The sequence below is a fragment of the Dysidea avara genome, chromosome 8 (assembly GCF_963678975.1).
Source record: "Dysidea avara chromosome 8, odDysAvar1.4, whole genome shotgun sequence".
Classification (NCBI taxonomy): Eukaryota; Metazoa; Porifera; class Demospongiae; order Dictyoceratida; family Dysideidae; genus Dysidea; species Dysidea avara.
Window position 1 is genome coordinate 26,651,088 of NC_089279.1, and position 24,842 is coordinate 26,675,929.

The following is a 24,842-nucleotide window of genomic DNA, read 5'->3' on the forward strand; positions in this document are numbered from 1 at the left end:
GAGTATATCAATCTTTTCTGTGACATGCATTTTGACAAGCAAGGATTCAGAGTCTGTGCTTCAGCAATTTACTGTTTTCCCATAAAGTGTAAATTTACTAGAAAAATATGGGAACTGAGGTATAAACATTGAGCATAATTTGAGCATAATAGGTAAATATTGAGCATTAATTTAAGCATAATAGGCAAAATTTTGAGCAGTGCAGCATAGCATAATAGGTAAAATAATGAGCATAATCGGCGGGTCCCTACTAAACAACAAACCAGAATCTGATGGTATTAGACATCCAATATTCCTTTGCAACAGGGGTAACATGACTCAACTTAAATCTGATATGTCAGACTTCCAAATTGATTTTTTTCCACAGACCCCTACTCCAATAGTGTGTAAGAAAACTGGGACAAATTCAAGCAGGCAATTATAATAACGCAATAACTAAAAATATACCGCAAACAATGTCTAGATCCACTAAAGATTTACCATGGATAACTTGTAACATCAAGAAACAAATGAAACAACGTAAAAGTTATACAATACAGCAAAATATTCACAAACAGAGGAAGCATGGCATGACTACCATAACATGAAGAACAATATAACAAATCTTAACCGTGAATCTCATAGTAAGTATCAAAACAAGATGTTCTCCAATAATGGTGGCATGAACTATAAGAAATTCTAGAAGTGTGTCAAAACTATTCGTAAAGATACTCATGGAATTGCACCACTCAAAGTAGAAAATTCACTTGTGTGCCATTCTGAAGACCAGACTGAGATCTTTAACAAACAATTTCAATCTGTTTTTAACCAAAGAAAGTCTATCTAATATTCCTGAATGCTCTAGACTTCCTATAACACCATTGCTTAATGTTCCAATCTCAGTTGATGGGGTTAAAAGTTACTATCTACACAGTAAATTTGGAAGTGTGAATATCACACTGAAACCAGTGTGAAATCTCTGCCACAGGGGACATACCAAATCCAAGTGTGATACTCACACCCAAGGTGTGACCCTCACACTTCAATGGTATGACCTTCACACTCCAACATATTTGTAATATCGTTTGTATTTTAATTGTATTTCAAATACATTTCAATTGCATTTAATGCAGCATTGTTAACACAGTTAAAATCACTGTTTCTTCTTATAGGATATCAATGCCATTTGACAGCAGATGCCCATGCAGTTTTGGTTGTCAAGTTCTGGCATGACGTCCCTATCAGGATGGTGACATTTCTATAAGAAAAACATACAATGAACAAACAAACTAATGAAATTTATGAAACGTACATTCAACCATCAGTGCAGGACTTGCATCGGTTGTGGTCCATTGTGGCGACATCTTTCTATATAGGAAAAACATAATGAATACACAAACTCAGTAATGAAATTTATAAACGTACATTGTAGCCATCAGTGGAACTCTAGATGGTAAGCACTGGCATGCAGTGGGACTTTAGATGGTCAGCATTGATTGTACACCTCTATAATAGGAGAAACATAACAATGAACACACAAACTAATGAGATTTATAAACGTACATTGTAGCCGTCAGTGGGACTCTACGCAGTCAGCATCATTGGTTGTCTGGTTTGGTGACATCTCTATATAGGAAAAGCAGAGTATAATAAACACAAACTGATGAAATTTATAAGCGTACATTGTAGTCATCATTGCAGGAGTCTAGACAGGCTGCATTGGTTGTTTGCTTTGGTGATGTCACTAGGAAAACAATAGTATAATGAACACAAACTAATGATATTTATAAACATATAGCCATCACCAAGACTCTAGATGGTCAGTATTGGTTGTCAGGTTCAGTGACATCTCTATAGTGATAACAGAGTATAAATAAAATTAAACGTACATTATAGTCAACATTGGATCCAATTCCACTGATCATTTGTCAGACATGCCTAAAGAAAATTTCATAAACACACAGTGGAACCTCAGTTATCCGAACCCCTTGGGACCAGGGGTAATCCATAAGTCTGAAAAGTCCATATCTCTGAAACTGTGTATAAATAACCTTAAAATAGCATTTTTAAATATCAGTACTTTCAAATATCCTAATAGAACAGTCACTACTCTAATAGAGCAGTCATTTCCGTAGTTCGGTTAACCGAAAATCCTAAAAACTGAGGTTCCACTGTAAATAAAATTTGCATACTGTAGCCATTAAACTAATGTGACTGCATCACTGCTAGTCTTGTACAGCCACACCACATTCTTTTGCAATTAGGTCGCGGAAACTGAGCTGGAAATAGCGGCTGGCTATTTTATTAAGCTGTGGCTCCACAGTCGATACAGAAGAACGAGTTGAGCTCCTTGGAGTTCCACTTAATTATCTGAGCCTGTAGGTCAAGTACCAATATACAAATTAAATTCTCTAAAATTACGCACGCACCTGCACTTCCTCCGGCAGGTCTCAGTACCCGCATGACCCGAGACGGATTCTGACTACTGCTCATGGCGTGTGGTAAAATAAACACCAATAGTTTCCGCATAACTAAGAGCCAGAGTGGCTAAAAGCTAGAGAGACTAAAGTTGAAACTCAGCAGAAAACCTACTAAACTGTTACCAAGGTTACAACTCTAAGACTTCCCGTTTTTTTGTTTGAAAATTTCGGGAAGTCGCCAGAAAAAAAAATCAGGTGTGACATGGAATTTAAAATTCGAAAACTGAAGGAGGAAGTTACTACTAGATACGGCGATAAATAAGACGGGTATGAGTGTACTGTAATAAATTGCGTGCGTACGAATCTTTTCCTTTTTATAATAGTCCCAGATCGTAGTGTATTTAATTTATTTGCACTCTAAGCAGATTCATTGTTTCGCCTGCTGCAAATACTCTTCCGCATGGTTTTATTCATTATGCTGTTATCTCAACATTTTATTCATTATACTCACCTGATTGCATAGCATCTACCAATGAACTTATATTATTTAGAATCACAACCAAGTTCACTGTATTTCAATGATGCTCTTAGCTTACTACTGAACATTTCCACTATATTCTTATCTCCAAAAGCTGTTGTGTGGAGCATGAATTTTGAAAATTATCAATTATAGCAATAATGAATTTTGAGGAAGCAGGGTAAATTTCCTGCGACAGTAGTAGCACTGGTAGTGTCGCGTGGCCAGACCGCTTTTTCTCGGCACGGCGCTTATCGATTGAATTATAAGCGCCTGCTCGAAAAAGGGTCTGGTGACAACCGAATTGACAACTCGTTCTTGTTACCTACATGTTTCTGTAGATAACGATTTGTGAACGGCAGCTGTATGGTGTGCCCGCTCCAAAAGTTGTAACTTCTGTGCGTGGCGTTTATGCCAATTTACGTCAGTCCAGGTGGCGCTGACAAATTAGGCCAGAACGAGTTGTCAATTCGGTTGTCACCAGACCCTTTTTCGAGCAGGCGCTTATAATGCAATCGATAAGCGCCGTGCCGAGGAAAAGTGGTCTGGCCACGCGAGACTAGTAGCACTGGATAAACAGCTTACTACACATGGTTTTCCCGTGCTTTATTAAGTTTAGAAACTAGCCAGTCAAAAGGTAGACCTTCATTAAGTTTGTTACAACACGACCCATTCCATGCGTTTAGTAACACAGGCCAACTGAAAGTGCTAGTTCACTGGGTAGGCATGACTGCATTATGGTATAGTCAAACACTTCGCTTTGCGTTGTGCATCTGTGTATATTGTGTTAGTGATGTAGATATCACTTAATACTAGTCAATCTGATACCAATACATTTTAGGTATTTGCTAGATACTAAATTGATACATGTTTACTTACAAGAGTTGTTCACAAAAAACAGCTTCTGGTGAATGGGCTGATATATAATGTGAGTTGAGTATATGTGTGTAGTGTGTGTGGGTGCATGTGCAATGCACTTTTCTATACCACCAATATGAGCTTTACCTGATAGCAACTGTTACACACAAGTAATTGCTTAGAATCATGCTGTATGGTGTGAATGGAGACTGCTTAAATTTATTAGAGTCGTGCTATACAATAATTTCACTGCTAGATTTTGCTTCAGTTTTGCAGGTGCCTTGTGGCCTTTGCTACAGTACATGTATTTTTAAAAACTAGTAAAGCACTCTTCAACACTTTGATACTCCCACGCAAAGTGCTATATTTGCTCATACAGTACAGTTATACAGATACCTGTAATTTCACTAATACAGTGTAGTACAGTAATGTAAGAAATGTTATGAAAACAGCCACACTCAAACAATCAAAAAATATGACATAGAATATACTGTAGTAGAACTAATCCTACCAGTATGCTTCTTGTGAATGTATTAAGTTGTCTCAGTGCATTCTGCTCTGTTTCATACAGCTGTATGTATATTGGTAGGACACAATAACAGCAAATTGTCAATTCATACTTTCAATTACGTACCTCATCTACAAAATTGTTTATATTAAAGATTTATTCTAAAATACTGTTCAATTACATTGCTTTGTGAGGAGCTATCTGATAGAACGGGTGTGTTGAAATGATTTGTTTGCCTTTTGTAGGTGAATGGTTTAGGTGGTGCCCACAGTCAGCCAAAGGCCAGCTGTGGGTACACGCCTGATTTAGTGAAATTGTTTTGCAAAAGGTACTCATGACAGGAGCTCATTGAATCCTATGGACAAGGCAGCATGTACATGTACACTGTAACTCCATACACTACCAATACTAGGGTGAAATTCAAACATGGCGTCCAGTGTTACTATGTATATAGTTGGTTACATCATTCTTACGCACAACAGGGATACACTAAATTGGCTGCTACTCCATCGTCTTATGTAAAGCTGCTTCGATAGGAAGATCGTTGAGTCGAAGGTAGAGCTTGGAATAGTCAAGTGGAGTAATTTCACTTGATTTTATGTGATTAGTGACTGTAGAAAGACTGTCCTGCTAAGCCTGTGCTCTAGATTCCTCTGTCATGCCATTGAACTTCGTTTCCATAGCTTCGCTTCGTCGCAGTGGAAACGTTATATACTCGAGCATGCGCCTCTACATAATATCCTAATTAGGAAATTTTAAAAGATACTTATTATAGTACATGGCAGCCATGTTTGAATTTCGCTGTTTACTGAGTTACATGCTCCCTTGTCCATAGGATTAGATATGCTCCTGCTTATCTTATGTGCAAACACACATTACCAACTTGTCAGATACTGTAGAGCTCTCAGAGTCTGATGTATTCCTTCTACACAAGGGCTTAAACCTTGTGCCAGCAGCAAGGCTCTTGCTTTCTGTCGAATAAAAATAATAAAGCAGTGATAAGCACTAAGTGGCTTGCAACTATCCTGCAACATTGGAGGGAATACTAAAAATGAAATATCAGAAATTAAAGCTACTGATTTCATAGCATCTAATCTCACAAGACGATACTGGTACAGGTATCTAAAATATATCGCAGTATAACCATATCAAGCTGAAGGCATATCATATCAAGGCATATTAAGCTTCGTGCCAACAGCAAGGCTCTTACATTATATTTTCTGTCATACAATAAGAAATCTTCAAAAAGCACCATCTAATAGAACTGACACTTGAGAGAAAATAATAAAGCAGTGATGAGCACTAAGTGAGCTTGCAACTATACTGCAACATTGGAGGGAATACTAAAAATGAAATATCAGAAATTAAAGCTACAGATTTCATAGCATCTAATCTCACAAGACGCGAGCATGCCTTGCTCAGAGACTTTGCCAGGACAAAACCCTGGTAATTCAAAAATGTGACAATGGGGCAGATATTGTGGTCCAAGTGACTACAGATGAACTTAATCATCTGCAAGACCCTGTTACTCAGAGAGAATTAGATAGTGTTCCACTAGTATTCTGTAGTAACATAAATAAATATCTCCTGGATCTCTAATGACCAACTTCTAGGCAAAAAGTCAGTAGACTTGCTCTCCGCCAAAGAACTCCCAACTGTGTGTGCATGTGTGTGTGTGTGTGCAGGGATGGGCAAGAACTGTTAGATTACCACCAGCCATTGTATCTGTCAAGGTCATAGAGGCTATTGTTGTGTTGTAGATTGATTCTCCAGCTAGTGTCAGTAAGTACTATAAACTTACTATTCGATATTGAGCAGGCAGGTAGCATGAAACTATTTATTTGACTAAACAGCAATGAACTAAGAATGCTTACTGACACCCAAACACTAGTGCCAACTTCAGTCATTGCTCAGGCTGCCAGACTGAAGTAGAAATTAAATGCCCGCTAGTATAGCTGCAGGTATAGATCCCCTTGTGTTATTGCCTACTCAACTAATGTGAAATTTTTAATTACACTTGTATGTATATATACTGTATGTCACATACTGAAGGTCTCCAAACTCTGTTGTAACCAGGCACACATACTGAAAGGCGTGTGCCTGGTCACTGTAATTGAGTCAAAAAATTGTGTGTCTGTCTCTGTTTATATTTAATGCCCATCAAAACTTATTAGCATTAACAAGCTTACCTTTTGTGACTAGTTGCTACAATTGTTCAGGTGGCACAGTGAGCCATGCCAGCAGATGAGCTCATGAGCAACATATGTTTTAATGTTTACAACCTTGTGATATTATAATGTACATTTGTATATGTTTCATCCTTCACCTGACTTTGGGGAAACTAATACAGAATAACAGATCAGTGGAATAATGGCTTTAAATTCTATAGCTTATAGTAGTATTTGTACCCTCTACAGTACAAAGTTGCATAACTAAATAGTTTGTTTTTTACCTGTACAGAATGCTATCTCAGTTGCAGTAATGCCCATTCTCTAATATTTAGTTGCTATGGACTATCTAAAGGGAAATAATTCATTGGTTATAGTGACATCATGGCAGAACATTATACCATAAACGATGAATGTTTGACATGACTTAAGTTTGGCAAAGTTCATTAAACTTTTATTCGTCAATTAGCTATTTTATATTGCTCGCTATTGGCTGTGTGGTGAATTCATCATACTTTCATCCACCAACCTGCTTCACAAGCTGATTCGCCAAACTTAAGTCGCGCCGAACTTGGTCATTTACTGTTAAGTCATCTATTATTATCAGAGGCTTTGCTTTGTTTATGTAGCAGGTGTGTATATATCTATGTGAGGCAGCATATATAAGTTAATTGGCTTGAGCATCGGTAATGGTTCAACCTGCTTTATGCTCAGTTGCTATTGTTGATCAAGAAGCTTAAACTTCACTCATACTTCTACGTCCGTAATTTATTTTCATTGTTGAAAATGTGTCTCCTTATTATTCATCTATTTGTCTTGTTTGATCATTTACGTGAGAACTTTAGTGTATTCAAGCACAGTGCCATGGGGGAAACTCGGTAACTCTAATTAATGCACACCAAAAGTGAATGGGCTAAATGCTAAGTGTATACACATTTTTTCTTCCTTAAGATACAGTAGTTCTATAGCTACTGCATTTGAAGTACAGTGGTCCCTCTATTATCCAAACTCATTGGGCTCTAAGTACTGAAGTTTGGATAATGGAAAAACTGAAGCCCATTTATTTATGTACAAAGTAGTGATTGAAAAGTTATAAACGATACTGGTACTGGTATCTAAAATATATCGCAGTATAACCATATCAAGGCATATCATATCAAGGCATATTAAGCTTCATGCCAACAGCAAGGCTCTTACATTATATTTTCTGTCATACAATAAGAAATCTTCAAAAAGCACCATCTAATAGAACTGACACTGAGAGAAAATAATAATGCAGTGATAAGCACTACTGTAAGGAAGCTTGCAACTACATGTATACTGCAACATTGGAGGGAATACCTTAAATCTAATCTCACAAGACGCGAGCATGCCTAATTGCTCAGAGACTTTGCCAGGACTAAACCCTGGTAACTCAAAAATGTGACAATGGGGCAGATATCTTGGTCCAAAATAAATGTGACTACTGTATGTCACAGATGAACTTAATTATCTGCAAAACCCTGTCACTCAGAGAGAATTGGATAGTGACCATTAGTATTCTGTAATAAGATAAATATTTCCTGGATGTCTAATGATCAGCTTCTAGGCAAAAAGTCAGTAGACTTCCTCTCCGCCAAGGAATTCCCAATTGTGCGTGCGTGCATGCGTGTGTGTGCGTGTGTGTATGGATTGGGAAATCAACCACTAATGTGATTACATGATTTATACAATTCTGTGCATGCTAACTTGTTAATTTGTATCCATATAATGAATTCTTATAAACAAAGGTGATGGTACAGTAAATCAGTAAATGACCTTGACAGATACAATGGCTGGTAGTCTAACAGTTCTTCCTGACAATAAGCAAATATTTCTTCAATTGCAGCTACGTACAGTACTTCGTAAGAACCTAATGAACCCCGTACATACAGCTGTATAATGTGACATTAAAATGAGTAAAGAGTTATCTTTATTTAGCTTAAAATGTCTTTGATTTTTCTGAAAACAGGGAACTCATCTTCATAGTGTCTTATGGCATGTTTCATCCCTTTCTAACCCTGCAAAAGTTGCACAATTAAGCAATTAAGGAGTGTTGTTTTTACCTGTACAGAATGTTATCTCAGTTGCAGTAATGCCCTCTAAAGGTGGAGAATAGGGAAATAATTCATTGGATAGTGACATCATGGCAGACCATTATGGCATAAACGATGAAAGTTTGGCGTGTCTTAAGTTTGGCGAATTTGGTGAGTTGAAAAAATTTGCCTAATTATATAACTTTTATTCATCAATTAGCTACGGTACCGCTCAAATGTAACTTCGCACTCGCTCGCTCGGGTCGAGACGATAAGTAGACACCCTCGAACGAGTTGCGAGTACCAAGTATACTCCTCACAGTGTACTCGCTCGTGAAGTACAAGTCACGCCAATTAAGTCAGCCTTGCACGACCGTGAGCTAGTGGTACAAGCACTGTGTTCACTATTCTAACAAAGTTTTTGTGCTCTTTTCATCGTAGTACAGCATGCGTCCCTGTTGGAAGGTGAGTCAAGGCTCTGTTTGCTATCACGTGACACCATTGAATTCTTTAGGGATGGGTTGATTAAGCATTGCAGTTAGAAAAAGAGTGATTATTCTTTGGCACAGTGGATATTCTCTTCGTGATATTAAAAGAAGGCTGGAAGATGAAGAAGTGGAAGTAACACTGCGTAGTTTGCAATACTTGGTTCTAAAATTCCTCAAGTTTCACACAATTAGAGACCTCCCTAGAGCACGAAGGCCAAGGCTACTAACAACTGACATGATGAATGCAATAGAAGACAGTTTACGAGCCGACGACGAGCTAACTGCTAGAAAACTGAAGGAGAAGCTGGCAGGGATATTCCCTAACTTACCAAACGTGTCTATATCGACCATTAAGCGCTGCAGAAAAGAATTGGGATGGGTTTGTACCCGCCCACACTATTGCCAACTCGTAAGAGAACCCAATAAAGAAAAGAGAAAAGACTGGTGTCAAGTTCAGATTAACAACCAGGAGAAGTTTGAAGATGTGATATTTACGGATGAATGTACTGTCCAGCTAGATAATCATGGCCGTCTTTGTTTTCGTAAAGAGAGAGAGGGTCGAGCACTTAAGCAACGCCCAAAACATCCAGTTAAAGTGCACATCTGGGGTGGAATATCAATGCGAGGGGCTACTCGTTTTGTGATGTTCACAGGCATCATGAATGCAGTGAGATATGGGAAAATATTGGAGTCAAGCTTAGTGCCCTTTATCAAGACTTACTTTCCTGATGGTCATCGACTGCAACAAGATAACGACCCGAAACACTCATCCAAGTATATTGGTCGCTTGTTCAAGTTTCACAATGTTTATTGGTGGAAGACCCCAGCAGAATCCCCCGATTTAAATCCAATTGAAAACTGCTGGGGATCTTTGAAGCAATATTTGAGGAACAGTTACAAGCCAACAAACCTAGAACAATTGATGGATGGCATTGAACAATTTTGGTTGTCCCTAACCCCACAGATTTGTACGAAGTACATACAACACCTGCACAAAGTTATGCCTAAAGTGATTGAAGTTAATGGTAACCCTAGTGGGTACTAATAAGAACACTATTGTACGTATGTGCAGATACAATTCCACAGTTTTTCAAAGAAAGATAAATATATACAGTTTAACTTGCCTTGTTCAATAACATACTAAATCTAAAACAGTCTAGTTCTAATTGCTTTACTTCACTAAAGTAAATCAAGAACATTCGGATTCCTGGGTGTTTTGTTCAATCGGCGGTTCTTTTCATCTATAGCAATGACACATCGGGCCCACTCATTGCTCTTTTTTTCACCTTCTTCCAAGGGAAAGTGTTGAAAAGCCAGAGATTTGATATAGTCCATTAAAATTGGATTCAATTTCATCTTTCCCATTTTGCCTGCTACATTTGATCTCTTCCTCGTGTCCTTGTCAAACAGCACCTCATTTAATTTGGCTGAAAAATTTCGGCGTGAGCAACTGTTCTTACGTAGCTTCCTAACAAGCTCAGCCCTCAGAATTCCTTCGTTTTCAGTTTCCGATGTTCTTACTTCTTCTGTAGTAGCAACAGATTGCGTTGCATTAGTTTCACTGTTATTGTTCGGTGTAGTAGCAATGGACTGATCCATGTCGGCCTGATATGAAGGATCAAAAGACAGTTCTAGTGTCGAGTCAAGGGATGGTCCGGTATCTTCAATGAAAGTGGGGCTGAAAGGTGACATACTGGCACTGATAGGTGAAGCAACACTTGTCATAGGATTGGCAACAATTGGGTTAGGAGTGGAAGCTATTGCTACAGTAGGATTACAGCTGGGAAATGGAGCAACACTTGGTACAGAAGTGGTAGATGGCACAGTATCCAGAATGTAACAGGTTGGGGAAACAGCTGGAGCCAGACTGAAAGGCAAAACACTTGGTCTAGAAGATTGTACTGCTTCATGACGATTGGACGGAGTTGCAAACCCATCTGACTCCACACGGGATGTGTTCACCATTTTCCCCATTATAAATGACAGTGTCTTTTGAAGCTCCTGGAAAGTCTTCCCCACGTCCATTTTGAGTTCAGTGTATTGTTTTGTCTGTAGCATAAGACACAATTCATGCAGTCATAAAACATTTACTGTTTATATATCTATTGCATATATACACATACCATATGTATGCATGTAAAAATGAATTGTATTTGATAGTAAATACCTGTTTTTCTTCATTTTGCTTCAAGGCTGTACCAAGAGTACCCATCATCTTATGTAAACTTTCAAATTCTAACTGCTACAATAATAAAAAAATCAATGAGCAAAGTTATTTTTGTAGTTCTGTAACAATGTCAGTATAGTTTACTATTATGGTGATACATTGAAGTTACAGTGCTATAAGGAATGAAGCACGTACATGTTCTGCAAGGTAAAACAGGCACCAAAAAGAACTATCATTTAATCCTGAAAGTTAACGTTTGCCTCTTCAGAAACAGTGCATGTTCTCAGCATGGCTTTTTCACATTGTGAAAATGTTATACTGACAGTAAATGCGCATGTGCTGTTGTCAATGCATACCTGCACTCCACCAGTATAATGGATGGGATCACTGCTTTGTAAGCCACCAGTCTGATTGCTTGTACCACCAAATGGAACCGTGAAACTCTATAAAAGACTTAAGGTAAATAACATGGCATGCAGACAAAAAAAATATATTCTTGCCTTATTCACTCTTCCAAACCCTTCCTCCACCATCGCACAACACCTGAAAAACTTTAAAAGACATGATATTTACAAGCAAATTATGCCACACTAACCTCGTCATTTTCTGGATCACTACTGTACAATTCAATGTCCTGTCCAGTGTAAGCATTTAATTGCTACATGTGAATTGAGTACATTCATAGACCAAAAATAAATTTTCACTTCTATAAAATTTTCTTCAGTTTCAATGGTAGCATTGCCACGAACCTATGTACGTAAATGCACAACAAAACGATTTAGAGGTATACAAATGCTTTAGCGTACATTCAATGGAACACTCCTCAGTGGCGGCTTTCCAGTTTTTATAAGAAACTCCCCTGTCTGTTTCCTTTTCCTTTTCCCTTTTCCTACTTTCTTCACTGGTGAAACATTCTCTTTATCTTCCTGAGCCCTCTGCTGGTCCTCTTCAACTATGGCTGGTTCATTGTCAGAGTCATTACTCTCACACAACCTGTCTTCCTCAGCCTCACAAAAAGTTTTGGATCCTAAGAGCACAAAAGGAATTTAAGTAATATGCAAACTACACTACAGTAAACAACAAACCGTTGTGCGATGCTAAATTAAAGACAAACCTGCAACGATAAATCTAGCAAAATACTCCTTATTATTGTCCCAAAGAATAGTTAGATCATCTCCGCGGCTGAGTTCAATCACGTTACAATGTAAAATGCGTTGTGTTGGCACAACTCCGTAACACTGTTCATCAACAAAATCGACTAAAGCGTAGCTTTCAGCAGCTAAAATAAAAATAAGTACTAGATGAGCAAATTCAGCAACTTTACTTACGTGTCTTTGCTTTTTTGGAAGCGATTCTGACGGATCCAGTTTCAGACGCCATTACAGTCTATGCTCAAAACAAAAACGTGTATGTGTCTTACGCATGCGCACTAAGTGCATTCTAAATAAAGCTTACCAAAACTGTGTATTCGATACTCGCAATTCTTCCAAGTGCGTGCAGCGAGTGTTTGCCTGGCGAGTAGCGAGTGTTTACCTGGCGAGTAGCGAGCGAGCGAGTGCGAAGTTACACTTGAGCGGTACCGTATGTATATTGCTCACTATTGGCTGTGTGGTAAATTCACCAAAGTTTCATCTGCCAACCTGCTTTGCAAGTTGATTTGCCAACTTAAGTCACGCCAAACTTTCGTTGTTTACAGTACAAGTCAGATATTATCAGAGGCTTTGCTTTGTTTATGTAGCTGAGAAATTCCATTTGTCTTGTCTGATCATTTACGTGAGAACTTCAGTGGGTGTCATGGGGAAACTGGATAACTCTAATTAATGCACCTCAAAAGTGAACAGGTGAAAATAAATGTAAAGTATGTTTTCTCCTTCCTTAAGAATTTCTAGTGCATTTGAAATACAATGGTCCCTCTAATTACAGGTATCCGAACTCATCAGACCCTACTGTAAGTATAGATAATGGAAAAATTGGATAAATTGGATAAATGAAGCCTATTCATTTATATACACAGTAGCTAGTGCTGGACGGTATTAAAAAATTATAAATATTATCCGTTATCTAAATAATATTGCGGCATTTCCATGTCAAGCTGAAGCTTATGTTAAGTGAGATCAAGAGTTCATAATATATATACTGAGGAGAGTATCCTACTCTCATATACCCCTGTAGAAGGGTGTATCGTGAAGTTATGATGTAATGACAAGATGTTGTGGTTTGTGACGTATGAGCAACCGTAAAAGTGCAAGAATCATTAGCACCATTTCACACTCGCGACACTCAGGATAGCCGTATTTGCAAATGGCCTAGCAAGAAGCGCCTACGAAGCGGTCTTAACCCATGAAGGAATGATTGTAGTTCGGTGAGAAATGGAGTTGATTTGGTTGCTAGCGACATTGTTAAGCACGCGTTCAATCGATACCATGTTCAACTAATGACATCATTAATTATACAAAGAAAAATGGGCGAACTCAGAAGTGTTACATCATAACTTCACGATACGCCCTTCTACAGGGATATATGAGAGTAGGATACTCTCCTCAGTATATATATTATGAACTCTTGGTGAGATTCACTGTGATATATACTTATCATGAAATAATTCATGAAGCAAGGCACATTTAGATCCATGTCATGAGCTTCAAGGGTGGACGCATGCTTGTTCTTCTGGTGAGCAGCTCATGAATTCACAAGCTGTTCAACCTTAGTATTATTACTATGACATTTGTCAGTTTCATTAATTATTCGAAATGTACTTCATTTCCTTTCAGGTGAACTGGAAGCCAAGATATTGTTTGCTGAAGAGTGAAGGACAATTTATTGGTTTCTATAAGAAGTCTATACCTGGTGGTGGGCCAGCTGCTTATGGGGAAACCGTTAAACAATGTAAAACTTGATGGTAAGTCTCTCAGTGTGCAGTGTGAGTGAGTGTGCAGTCAGTCAGTCAGTGAGAAACATTACTGGACAAAGTGTAAGGATTCTTATTGTCTGTATGTATGTGTGATAAGCATCTACACAATTACATATATATTTAATTAAGTCCTGATTAACAGGGCCATAGTAAGGGGTCCAGCTGCTCCAGTTTTGGCTGGATTACCTTTCAGCCACTTTGAATTTGGCAGAGGATTGAGATACTCTAATAGAGCAGTCAGTGCAGTACTCTAGAGCAGTCACTGCAATAACTCTAATAGAGTAGCCAGTTATAGGTTTCAGTTACCAATCTTACAGTCAGAATTGCTTCCAAATTCTACATCAGAGGATTAAATTGTGACCTCTGAGGAAAACCAAACTACAGTACAGTGTAGTGCAAGTATATTATAGTGATGTGTGCTTGTTACAGTGGACGGTTTTGTTCACATCCTAATACAGTGGTTCCTCTATTATCCAAACTCATTGGCCCTTGCTCATGAGTGTATGTTAATATACAGGGGTGTACATGTACTATTGTTCTCTACAGGACTTGGATGATACCCTACGCTGTAATGTAAAAGACGACAATTCTGTGTACGTTGTGGGAGCTACGTTGTTGAGGTTTCCTGGACAAGGTGACTAAAAGAGGAACACTATTATACAGAGAGTCAGACCGTTGTGTGTTTGACTATTCTACTTGCATACTACCCCTGTTGCCAAGATTCCTGTGTGAAGAATTCTCAATCCTGATCCTGATCAGATAAGAAGTCTCAATTCTGATCAGGTAAGAAAGTTGATAGAAATGGTATTGTGTATTTTTCATCATATTTTTAGGCTCGGCTGTCCTTTGTAGTGTGGAGAATGACTGGAATGGAAAAGTGTGTGCGTTTGTGTGTTTGCACTAAAATCATGCTTTACAGTGTGATGTTATACTGCTTAAATTAATTATAAGTCATGTTGTACGAAGGGATGGAAGACTGCTCATATATTTATATTCAGTGTTTAGTGCTAAATGACTACGTTCAAGAGAGACAAATGCTTGGGTGCATCTTATTTTAACGAGCGCTCAAAATTTAGGCCACCCAAATGATGTGTGTGCAAGTCACTTGTGTGTGACTGTTGGAATGTGAAAGTATAACATTAACAAGTAGTAGTCTATCCTAACAATTAGAGCTCGTAGTTTTGTATTAGTTGGTGTTTAATAAATATAATGTGGAAAAGGTACTGTAGGATGTGTTATTGAGTTGAGTGTGTAGCGCATACCAATTACCCACATCTCACTTAATTGGTGATGGTTGAAGTGGAGCTCAGGGTGCCCACGTCTTCACCTGCAAGACATATAGTAGTATGGGTTATTTGCCACAAAAGGAATTGCCAGCACCTGAGGAGTGTGCAGGTGTCTCTCTGGGTAGGCACAACTGTGATATAGCCAAAGACTTTTGTGTGTGATTTTGTGTGTACAGTCTCTATCTGTGTACATGTTGCGTGCCAATAGTAAGTGTACTAGAATGTTATGTATTCATTTTTTTGCAGTGCCAGAATTATTGGTTTGTGTCAACAATGAACTACTGTGCCTCTCAACCACGTCAACAAGAATTTTGTAATTGTTAAAATAATTGATTTCTGTGTGTGTTTATCCATTAATCATCACGTGCATGTTTACCAGTACGGGGTACATGCATAGGTGCATTTCTAACGGTAAATACTGTAATGTTGTTTTAAGAAAGCTAGCTAGCTGCATTATATACGCATGGGCATGGTGGGTGATGCGATTTTAGGGCCTTGCCAACGTCTTGCGCAAACAAATAAGTGGCTATAGCAAAAAGACGATTTTCTTTCTGCAGTTCAACGGATTATAAGCATGCTAAACTCACTGTCGTACTAGTTGTACGAAGATTAAACGTCACAAAAGTCCATGGCACTGAACGGCGACGTGTACACGGCAGTAACTCGAATGGGACTCAGTATAACCATCACGTGCTAACAAACTGTGCAAATATCACGGATAAATACAGAAGTATACAGATGCTCGTGTGAGGTTCATACTTCCTCCAGATCATACTTAGGGATTTGGTACGAAAATGGCTTTCATACCTACGGTATAAAAGGCATTTAGTGTGATAATCATACTTTATGGTGTGAATTTCACACTTCCGAATTTACTGTGTACTCTGGACTCATCTACATCATGTGATCTTGATAACATACCAGCTCAAATTCTCAACTATTGTTGTGATGAAATAGCTCCAATTTTAACAGTGATATTTACTTAATCTTTGAACTCAGGCAACTTACCAGAAGACTGGCTTACAGCCAATGTCACACCAATTTTCAAAAAAGGAGATAGAGCTAACCCTAGTAATTATCGACCTATTTCTCTAGCTTCCATATGTAGCAAACTGTTAGAACACATACTCTACCACTGTATAATGGAACATTAATTTTAACCACTTACCAAATATTTAGTGACAAACAATATGGTTTTAGGCCCAATCATTCATGTGAGAACCAGTTATTTATATGTACAAGAAATTCAACAAGCACTGGATCACCCACCACCTTTCAGTTGACTTAATATTCACTTTTATTAATTTCCATAAAGCATTTGATACCAATGCTTAATGAAGAAACTATACCATTATGGAATTCAAGGTAATGTGTACAACTGGATATTCAGCTGGTTTATGAAGAGAATACATAAGGTTGTCATCAAGGGTCACAGTTCAACATGTTCATGTTGATTCAGGTGTTCCTCAAGGAACAGTTCTAGGCCCACTACAGCTACTATCACCACCCATTTTACTTGATTCCAACGTCCCTTTCACTTTAACATACCTACTGCTAGAACTAATCATTATCATAATAACTACTTTTTAAAGACTTTCATGATTGGAACTTATTACCCATCCCTGTATTAAAGCTAGTACTGTCAATTGCTGTACAAATCAATTACGTAAGTTATTGATTGTTAATAATTAGTAATTGTAACATGCATATTGTAACTTACTATTAATCAAGACTCACGGTAGTGAGTCGCGAGGCCAAGAAAAGCACAAAGCACGCTCCCACAAAATAAACACGCGACCACTACTGTGAGTCATTTACATGAGAGATCGATTACGCAATCTTTTAAAATCCGCATGGCGAAATCTCAGCCTTACTAAAAGATTCCACCTCGAAACCAGTGGGAATGTAACCTTTGTATAATAAGTAACTACCACACGAAAAGTGAGGCGAATTGTTGGAGTAGTTTGTTCCATCGCCCATCCATTTGCAATGCATTAATTAAATTATTTATTCAAATGTGCATCGTTCTTTTTTTCATTTTCTTCGTCATCGCATCCCATTGGGGCGATTTTCTTTCAACCATGAAGTCGTATTGTAAAAAGGCTGCCGCTATCAGGGACTTTTTACACAATGTATCTGTACATTTAATTTCACTAAAAGTTGTTCGTTAGTTTATGAGATCGCTTTTGTGCTCTTTGAAGATTCAAACTTGCCGCCATGACGTCGAGGTGTGAGGCGCCCGCCTCAATTCTCAAACAGCATGGAAGTGGGCAAGGTCATTAGCCATAGCGAGCTGGCTGATTTGATGGACACTGTGCTGTCAATTCCGGGTTCAATTGTGAGCCCAGTCACTGATTTGTTTTAAATTCGCCACGGTATGCCTCCACTGACTCATTAGGCCACTCCAAATAAATTCTCTGTTTCCCGTCCTGGACTCAAGCATATTTGCATGCGGGTGGGCGGTCCAATATTATTATATTTACTTTATTTTTTGTGTAATATGTAACTGTAACTAAATAGTTCAGTTGCAAGTAATATGTAATATGTAACTAGTTACTTTTAAAGAGTAACTTGCCCAACACTGCCTACCAATGTGTTGCCCCACCACCCCCTTTGGATGTAAGTGGGGCTTTACAAGGGGAATTGACATGAAACTGCTGCTCCACTATGGGGGACAATCATTCATTAAGCACCCAAGTATTTTTTCTACGCTATATCAAATCCCGAGTAAATCCCCACGTTGCAACTGGAGCCAATGGGTGAGGATTTGACACAATAGGTTTGCCCTACCATGGGACATTTAACATTCGGTTGTGCCCACTATAGCCCCATATATGCCTGAAGGGAGGGGTAGTGGGGCAATACATTGATAGATGCATTACAGCGGTAAATAGATTAAGCCTGTACCTTGCGGTCCTAAACATGTTCCTCTCCTGTTTTGAAAAATAATCTTTTATTGCCTGGCCCTAACTGGAGTTTGCCTGACACCTTCAACAACACAAAAAGCTATCTAAAATAGTTAATTTAACTTCGACCATTGGCAAACTACAACACTCAACAATTATATCAGAGTATACATAACTCTATATATCTTCCCAGTTTCTATATAGTAGGGTACATGGTTGTCTCAGATCTGCACATATTATCATCACATCAATTGATTGATGCATAGTAATTATGGTATACTGCATGTACACATTGAGCTGAGCCCTCAAAATTATTAACTTATTAGTTTTGTAGTATTGACTTACTTGCTAATCTTTCAAATGCCTGAAACATTATTTATAGCCAAAGATTTCACCATACATTAGAGGAAGCCATAAAAGTATATAGCCTTATAGCCTTTCCTGAACTGTTGATGGAAGCATTTGTCTGCTTCGTTGTCATCACCAACAATCTGGTTGGTTGAAATGTTGAGAAAAAATCTTCTTTCATTTTTAGCTGTTTTCTCACTAGGGTTCAGCTCAACTTGTTCGCGGTCTGACCCACACAGCTGCTAGAACAAGCCAGCTGCAAGGATCTGGCCTACAAAAGCATGGATATATAATCCCAGGAAGCTACTATGGCATGGGGGATTCCTGTCTAACGGTAGTTATATATCCGTTTACAATGACTTATACACCAACTTACTCGGCAATTCGCTGGGAGAATAGTGTGATGCATTCAGCGCCTTCATGTCCATTCCCAGGCATACTGTGCATTCAGCAACAACTCGCAGCCGATTTGCCTCCACTTGTTACGCACAGAGACTAGTTATATCACCAACCCACCGCTTCAGGGAGAACCATTAAGATGGTAGCCTCGACTTTGTCACTATCCCTGGTTCTTATTTTCACGTGAAACATCACGCAAAATATCACGTGAGTTCTTGAGGGAAATTTGAACGGTTTGAACGAGTTTTCTCTTAGCAAGTCACTTTTAGTAGCGCTTCTAAATACTGAACTTGAAGCTTTTGCTACTGATTTAGCTAGCTAATCTGATAGTGAAGCTGTTATTATGCATGCATGCAGTGTCTCCTATGTATAAATATAATAGCCAATCTTTAGTAACTGTATGTTCTCCATTCAACAAAGAGTAGTGATATCCTGTGCCAAAAACAGTCCAGCTGTAAAAAAAGGCGAGGCCAAGAATGCACAAGTACATGTTCATGGAGTAACTACAACCAAAAGACATGATATCAAAATCTGGCCAAGAAAGCATTTACAGTATAGGCGCTTTTGTGCATTCATTTTCTATATGCTTCACATTATCACATCCAGCTAGCTGTACATGTGTGCTTGCAATATAAACAATACTACTGAGACGATAAAAGATGATTACACTGCATTGTTACCAAAATTAATTTAACTAAAAATTTACAATAATATTATTGGTTTCTACTTGGCCATCTTTTTTTAAAATATACAGTGCAAATAGATGGCCAAGTAGAAATCAATTGTAAATTTTTAGTTAAATTAAGTTTGGTAACAATGCAGTGTAATCATCTTTTATCATCTCAGTAGTATTGTTTATATTGCAAGCACACATGTACAGCTAGCTGGATGTGATAATGCGAAGCATATAGAAAATGAATGCACAAAAGTGCCTATACTATAAATGCTTTCTTGGCCAGATTTTGATATCATGTCTTTTGGTTGTAGTTACTCCATGAACATGTACTTGTGCATTCTTGGCCTCGCCTTTTTTACAGCTGGGCTGTTTTTGGCACAGGATTGTAACATACACACTGTATCTTTATGGATGTTTGTAATTAGTAGTTATATATACGTACTGTAACTTACTGATAATATATAGTTAGTAATTGTAGCATACATACTGTAATTTACATTTTATAATTAGCAATTGTAACATACGCACTGTAGCTAACTTCTGATGTAACACATTATGTTCTGTAACTTCACAATTAGTATAATTGTAGCATACGTACTCTTATTGATTGTAACATGCACTGCACTATTGTTGATTTTACATCCTGGCAAATCAGCTGTGCTGCCTACCTAGTAATTTATAACAAAGAATAAAGAAAAACAGCACAGAAAAATGTTTATGAAGCTACTTCAGGCAATTCAATATGTCATGTCAAGGACTGCCCTTACGTGGTCACAGAGAGGATGCAGAATCATTCATTGGTAACTTCTATCAATTACTACTGCTTCAGGAAAGAGATTGTCCAGAAATGATCTCCAGGATCAATCAGACGGAGTATATATCACCAGAAATATTATCTCATTATGGGCAAATGTGTTCTGCACAACATTTTAGCTGATGTTAATAGATCATTGTGGTACTCTGTAATTGTACATGAGGCCACAGATATCTCTCACAATGAACAAATGTCATTGTCCCTTAGGTGGACAGATCACAATTTTAAAACACAAGAAAGCACTGTTGGCCTTGTTCAGTTACATGACACTAAAGCGAAAACAGTCTTTTCAGCAATAAAGGACACTTTAATCTCTACGTGTTCACTTTTTATCAATCAGTACTGAGGTCAGGCTTATGATGGTGCATCTAATAATGTGTGGCATCAACAATAGAGTGCAAGCTCTATTTAAAGCACAAGAGTTATATGTTCATTGCCTGGCCCATAGTTTGAATCTTTGCTTAAAAGATGTAACAAAGACATGTGAAGTGATAAGGAATGTTTTGGACTTTATTGATGAGTTAACACAGCTGATCAAAATGTCCCCTAAATGGTTAATATTGTTTGAAAGTTTAAGACAGGAAGTTACTATTAATAGTGGTGAACTGACACCACGTCTACGAATGTTGTGTCCAACACATTGGACTGTAAGACACTCATCAATTTCCAGCATATTGAAAAATTACAGCACTATTTAGAGTGCTTTAGATGAGATCAGTAAAGGTCATGATAAATATGCTGCAAAAGCTAATGGAATGGCATGAAAGATGAAAATTTTGATATTTCTTGGTCTAAAACTTGCCTATCTCATATTTTCTGCTACGGAGCAAGTATCAATAAGCATTCAAGCAAAGGACATCACTGTACCAGAAGCAGTTCATGGTGCTCGACTTCTTATAATATATTTAAGTTCCATGAGAAATGAAGCAAAATTTTAACAGTTTTTTAAAGTGAAGTGATCTATGAAAGTGTAAATCTAAAAGCAGAACTAATCCTTAACATCAAAGAAAAAGGCCCAGAAGACTTAACGATGGTGCACGTTCCCACACATATGAAACTCCAAAAGATAGACACTGCCACATGTACTTTGAAGTAACTAAACTAAATGCTGGTGAATTTGAAAGAAGGTTTATTCAAAAGGATTTTGACATTGTAAATGAAATTGTATCAATTCTTATTGAGTTTACTAATGGTAACACAGAAAAAAAGTATCTCTCCAGATTTAGAAATGTATTTGAAGAATGATTTTGCACTTGAAAGGTTGAAGACCCAACTATCAATGCTACCAGATGCAATCAAAACAAGTTCTTTAGGCATAAAAATGGTAACCAATGTGAGAACCATAGCAAGTGTAATGAACGAGAGTTCAATATACAATGGTATGCTCCAAGAAGTTGACAAACTTTTGAATTTGTATCTAACATTTCCAGTGACTACTTCCACTGCTGAATGCTCCTTTTCTTCCCTCAGACATGTAAAAACTTACCTCAGAAGTACTATAACAAGTTCCAGATTGAATAATTTGTATCTATTATATATCCACCAAGATATAACAGATTCACTGGACTTGTATAAATTAGCTAAGGACTTTGCATCTGCAAACAAATGCAGAATGTACTACTTTGGAAGATTTTATTTGCTGTTAAGTCATTAATTCATCCATACAAGTATAACTATCCTATCTATGTGTATTTCTATTTAATACCATAAAATTAGTTCAAAAAACAGCCCCTTATTAATTGTGCTTTATGCTGTCATAAGTCATATCACACCATTATAACATGGTATATGTGGTTGCTATGATACTATTTATCTAGCATAACTGTGATTAGGATTATTGGCTAAAATTACGACCTCACAGCACTTATTTTTCAAAATTTTCCTGGGAGCATGCCCCCAGGCCCCTCTAGAAAGAGAGCATGCTTTGTATGCTTTCAGTGTGTTTCGCGTACTGTGCATGTGCCCACAAGTAACTATACCCTTCTCCATCACTGCTTTATAGTTACCAATAGTGGGCCCCCCTATAATTTTTTGCTTACGCCCTTGGATCCCTACTTCATTTTTTTGCTAAAAATACTAGTTTGTTTAGTTTTTTGTTGTAGCACAGATAGCTACAATGTAACTTGTTACTGTTCTATTAGAATATCATACATGACTGTTGTATTAGAGTGACTGTTGTATTAGAGTATATCTCGAGTTAGCCAATAGGTGTGCAGCTAGCTAGACCAATAAGGGGTGAGGTCATCTTGTTTACTGTTAAGTAAACAGCTAGATTGTTAAGAGGTGTGGTCTCCCTACTCTATCGCTATTAGTCTACCTAGATCTTTAATCAATGGGCATGTTCACGAATTTATCGCAAACGGGATCCCAATCGCGAACTTGCACATATCTAGTCGTACAGTGGTGCCAGGACTGAAGCGCTTCTGAAATGCAACTCTGAAATAATTCTGTGGCATCTATAGACTATATCTATGTTGCTGAAAAAAGTATCGATACAGAAAATTAATGCCTCGATATGGTTTCGTTGGATGAAGAAGACAAACAGCCTAATTGAAGATAAAGAAAAGACAAGGCACAGAGGGCCTATACTCATCGGAACCCCTAAAGGTACATCCCACTAGTGAGTTTATTATTGTGGTGTAAAATGGTGGCCATGCGCTGCTTCGTTTGGCCTCTAGCCTTGCGACTGTGGTCAGTAAGGCAGGCAGTGAGGCAGTAATACTAAAATTCGATTTTTTAAAATTCTATATCCGGCCACCTGTAAGTGTTTTGTTATATTTAATGCTGTTTTATATATTATGTGAACTAGTACTATTCCAGTGTTGGGGTAAGCATTATATAATAATTATTACTTTTGTGGTAACAAAGTAATATAACAAAATACACTATAAAAACAGGCAATATAACTCAAGTTACTTTACTTATACAAAAGTAACGTGTTACCTAAGTAATATAGTTACTGCATGTAACGAATCTAATATTAGGCCTCCAATTGTAGATTCCTTGTTTCCCGTCACCCACCCGCATGGAATTTTAGAGCCGCATGCAAATTTATTATTGCATTTGATAGTCATGTGACCTAATTATTCTTGTTTTTAAGTATAGTGTGAGCACATGGAAAGGTAATAAGTTTCTGATGTTTTTTAGTGCCAAAAAGCATGGATAACTACGTCCATTCCAACTTCAGGCTGGATTACAAGCAGCGGATCTCTTCAAGTAGCCATTGGTGAATGAGATACAATTATGCACAGGAGTCCTACTCATCTTACAATCTGTTATTAACGTGTATAGAACATAATTATATGGAAAATTCGTACAGTTGCAGTTCATGGCTAAATTAGTGTTATGACTACAGACATGATACACCCAGCCAGCAAACTCTATAAAGCCTTCAAGATTTGGTGGCTGCATGCTCAGAGAAAATGAGGGGTCTGCAACACTTTGAATCTAACCTTCTATGAGATTTAAATCCCAAGTGTAATCACAACAAAACTTACATCTCTGCTAAATCTGAGTGAAAAGGCAATTAGGAGTTAATGGACTACCTTAATATCCTTGATATTAAATAATAAATTTTAACAATATAATAAATAATAACCGCCCACCCGCATGGTATTTTTTGCCTGAGTAGGACAGGAAACAAGCAATTTATAATTGTTGGCCTTATGTAATATTATTACTACAAGTAACGAAGTTACTAATCTTGTTAGTGATCCACTGAGTAATGCCTAGCCACAACGATGTAAAGAAGCCTACCGAATGAAGCTTATTCAGCAGCTTCTTACTTATAACCAATATTTGCACATTGTCCAACAACGCAATCATGTCATGTGATAAGGTGGAAGTTTCACATGTGACAACTTAAGGCAGTGGACACAAAGTAATATAATATGTAGGGCTGAGCAATAGTATCGATACTGTGATATATTGCAATAGTAAATCACTATCGTTATCACGATAGTGGGGATATCACTATCGTGATAGTTATGTTAAGCTCAGATCTGCATTAAAATGGTATCAACAACCCTTCTATACTGTTTTACAGTTAGTATTACCAGCTTTCTTACAAAGAAGTGGCCTGTAAAAGCTATACCAAAAGTCCGTATTCATCAGCCGCCCACACAGTTAATTAACAAATGTCCTATACATGCAAAATAACTTTCTATATGACTACAAATCATAGCTATACAACTAAGACTTTGTTAAGAGCAAAGTGTTTCATAAACTATCGGGATAGTCAGGGGCGGATCCAGGAGCTGGCTAGGGGAGGGGCACAAACAGGGTAAGTTGTAGGTGGTTGCATGCATGGGGAATACCATACTCTCTATAGTTCAGTGCTGCTT

At 37.8% G+C, this 24,842-nt stretch overlaps 3 protein-coding genes, 2 long non-coding RNA genes and 1 pseudogene across 9 annotated transcripts in view; 3 read left to right on the top strand and 3 right to left on the bottom strand.

Moving 5' to 3' along the window:
- The window catches only part of LOC136262929 (uncharacterized), a 100,923-nt gene that overhangs the window by 54,787 nt on the left and 21,294 nt on the right, over positions 1-24,842 (top strand). The gene's annotated exons all lie outside the window — the stretch shown is intronic.
- The window catches only part of LOC136262927 (uncharacterized), a 38,976-nt gene that overhangs the window by 5,342 nt on the left and 8,792 nt on the right, over positions 1-24,842 (bottom strand). The gene's annotated exons all lie outside the window — the stretch shown is intronic.
- Positions 1,066-3,082, bottom strand: LOC136263666 (uncharacterized). Of its 2 annotated transcripts, XR_010704734.1 has the most exons (8): positions 2,409-3,082; positions 1,965-2,355; positions 1,869-1,917; positions 1,662-1,723; positions 1,543-1,605; positions 1,405-1,485; positions 1,292-1,347; positions 1,066-1,237 (listed from the first exon to the last, which is right to left on the bottom strand). It is a non-coding gene; the product is annotated as an uncharacterized lncRNA (long non-coding RNA). The 2 variants fall into 2 exon arrangements; XR_010704733.1 differs by having other exon boundaries at positions 1,869-2,355.
- Positions 2,657-15,743, top strand: LOC136263667 (uncharacterized). Its single transcript, XR_010704735.1, has 5 exons — positions 2,657-2,726; positions 13,931-14,130; positions 14,617-14,853; positions 14,904-14,947; positions 15,603-15,743. It is a non-coding gene; the product is annotated as an uncharacterized lncRNA (long non-coding RNA).
- LOC136263665 (uncharacterized) lies at positions 10,069-12,584 on the bottom strand. The gene is made up of 9 exons (XM_066058303.1): positions 12,488-12,584; positions 12,274-12,438; positions 11,966-12,186; positions 11,864-11,908; positions 11,755-11,817; positions 11,660-11,710; positions 11,516-11,602; positions 11,160-11,234; positions 10,069-11,041 (listed from the first exon to the last, which is right to left on the bottom strand). Exons 1-9 carry the CDS (start codon positions 12,537-12,539, stop codon positions 10,172-10,174), a joined length of 1,629 nt encoding a protein of 542 aa, XP_065914375.1. The 5' UTR covers positions 12,540-12,584; the 3' UTR covers positions 10,069-10,171.
- LOC136264612 (zinc finger MYM-type protein 1-like) lies at positions 20,468-22,172 on the top strand (annotated as a pseudogene).

Coding starts and splice junctions, on each gene's coding strand:
- LOC136263665 (XM_066058303.1), bottom strand. CDS start 12,539: ATGGCGTCTGAAACTGGATCCGTCAGAATCGCTTCCAAAAAAGCAAAG. Junction 11,603..11,659: donor GGTTTGGAAGAGTGAATAAG/GCAAGAATATAT, acceptor AGTCTTTTATAG/AGTTTCACGGTTCCATTTGG. Junction 11,235..11,515: donor ATTATACTGGTGGAGTGCAG/GTATGCATTGAC, acceptor TTATTATTGTAG/CAGTTAGAATTTGAAAGTTT.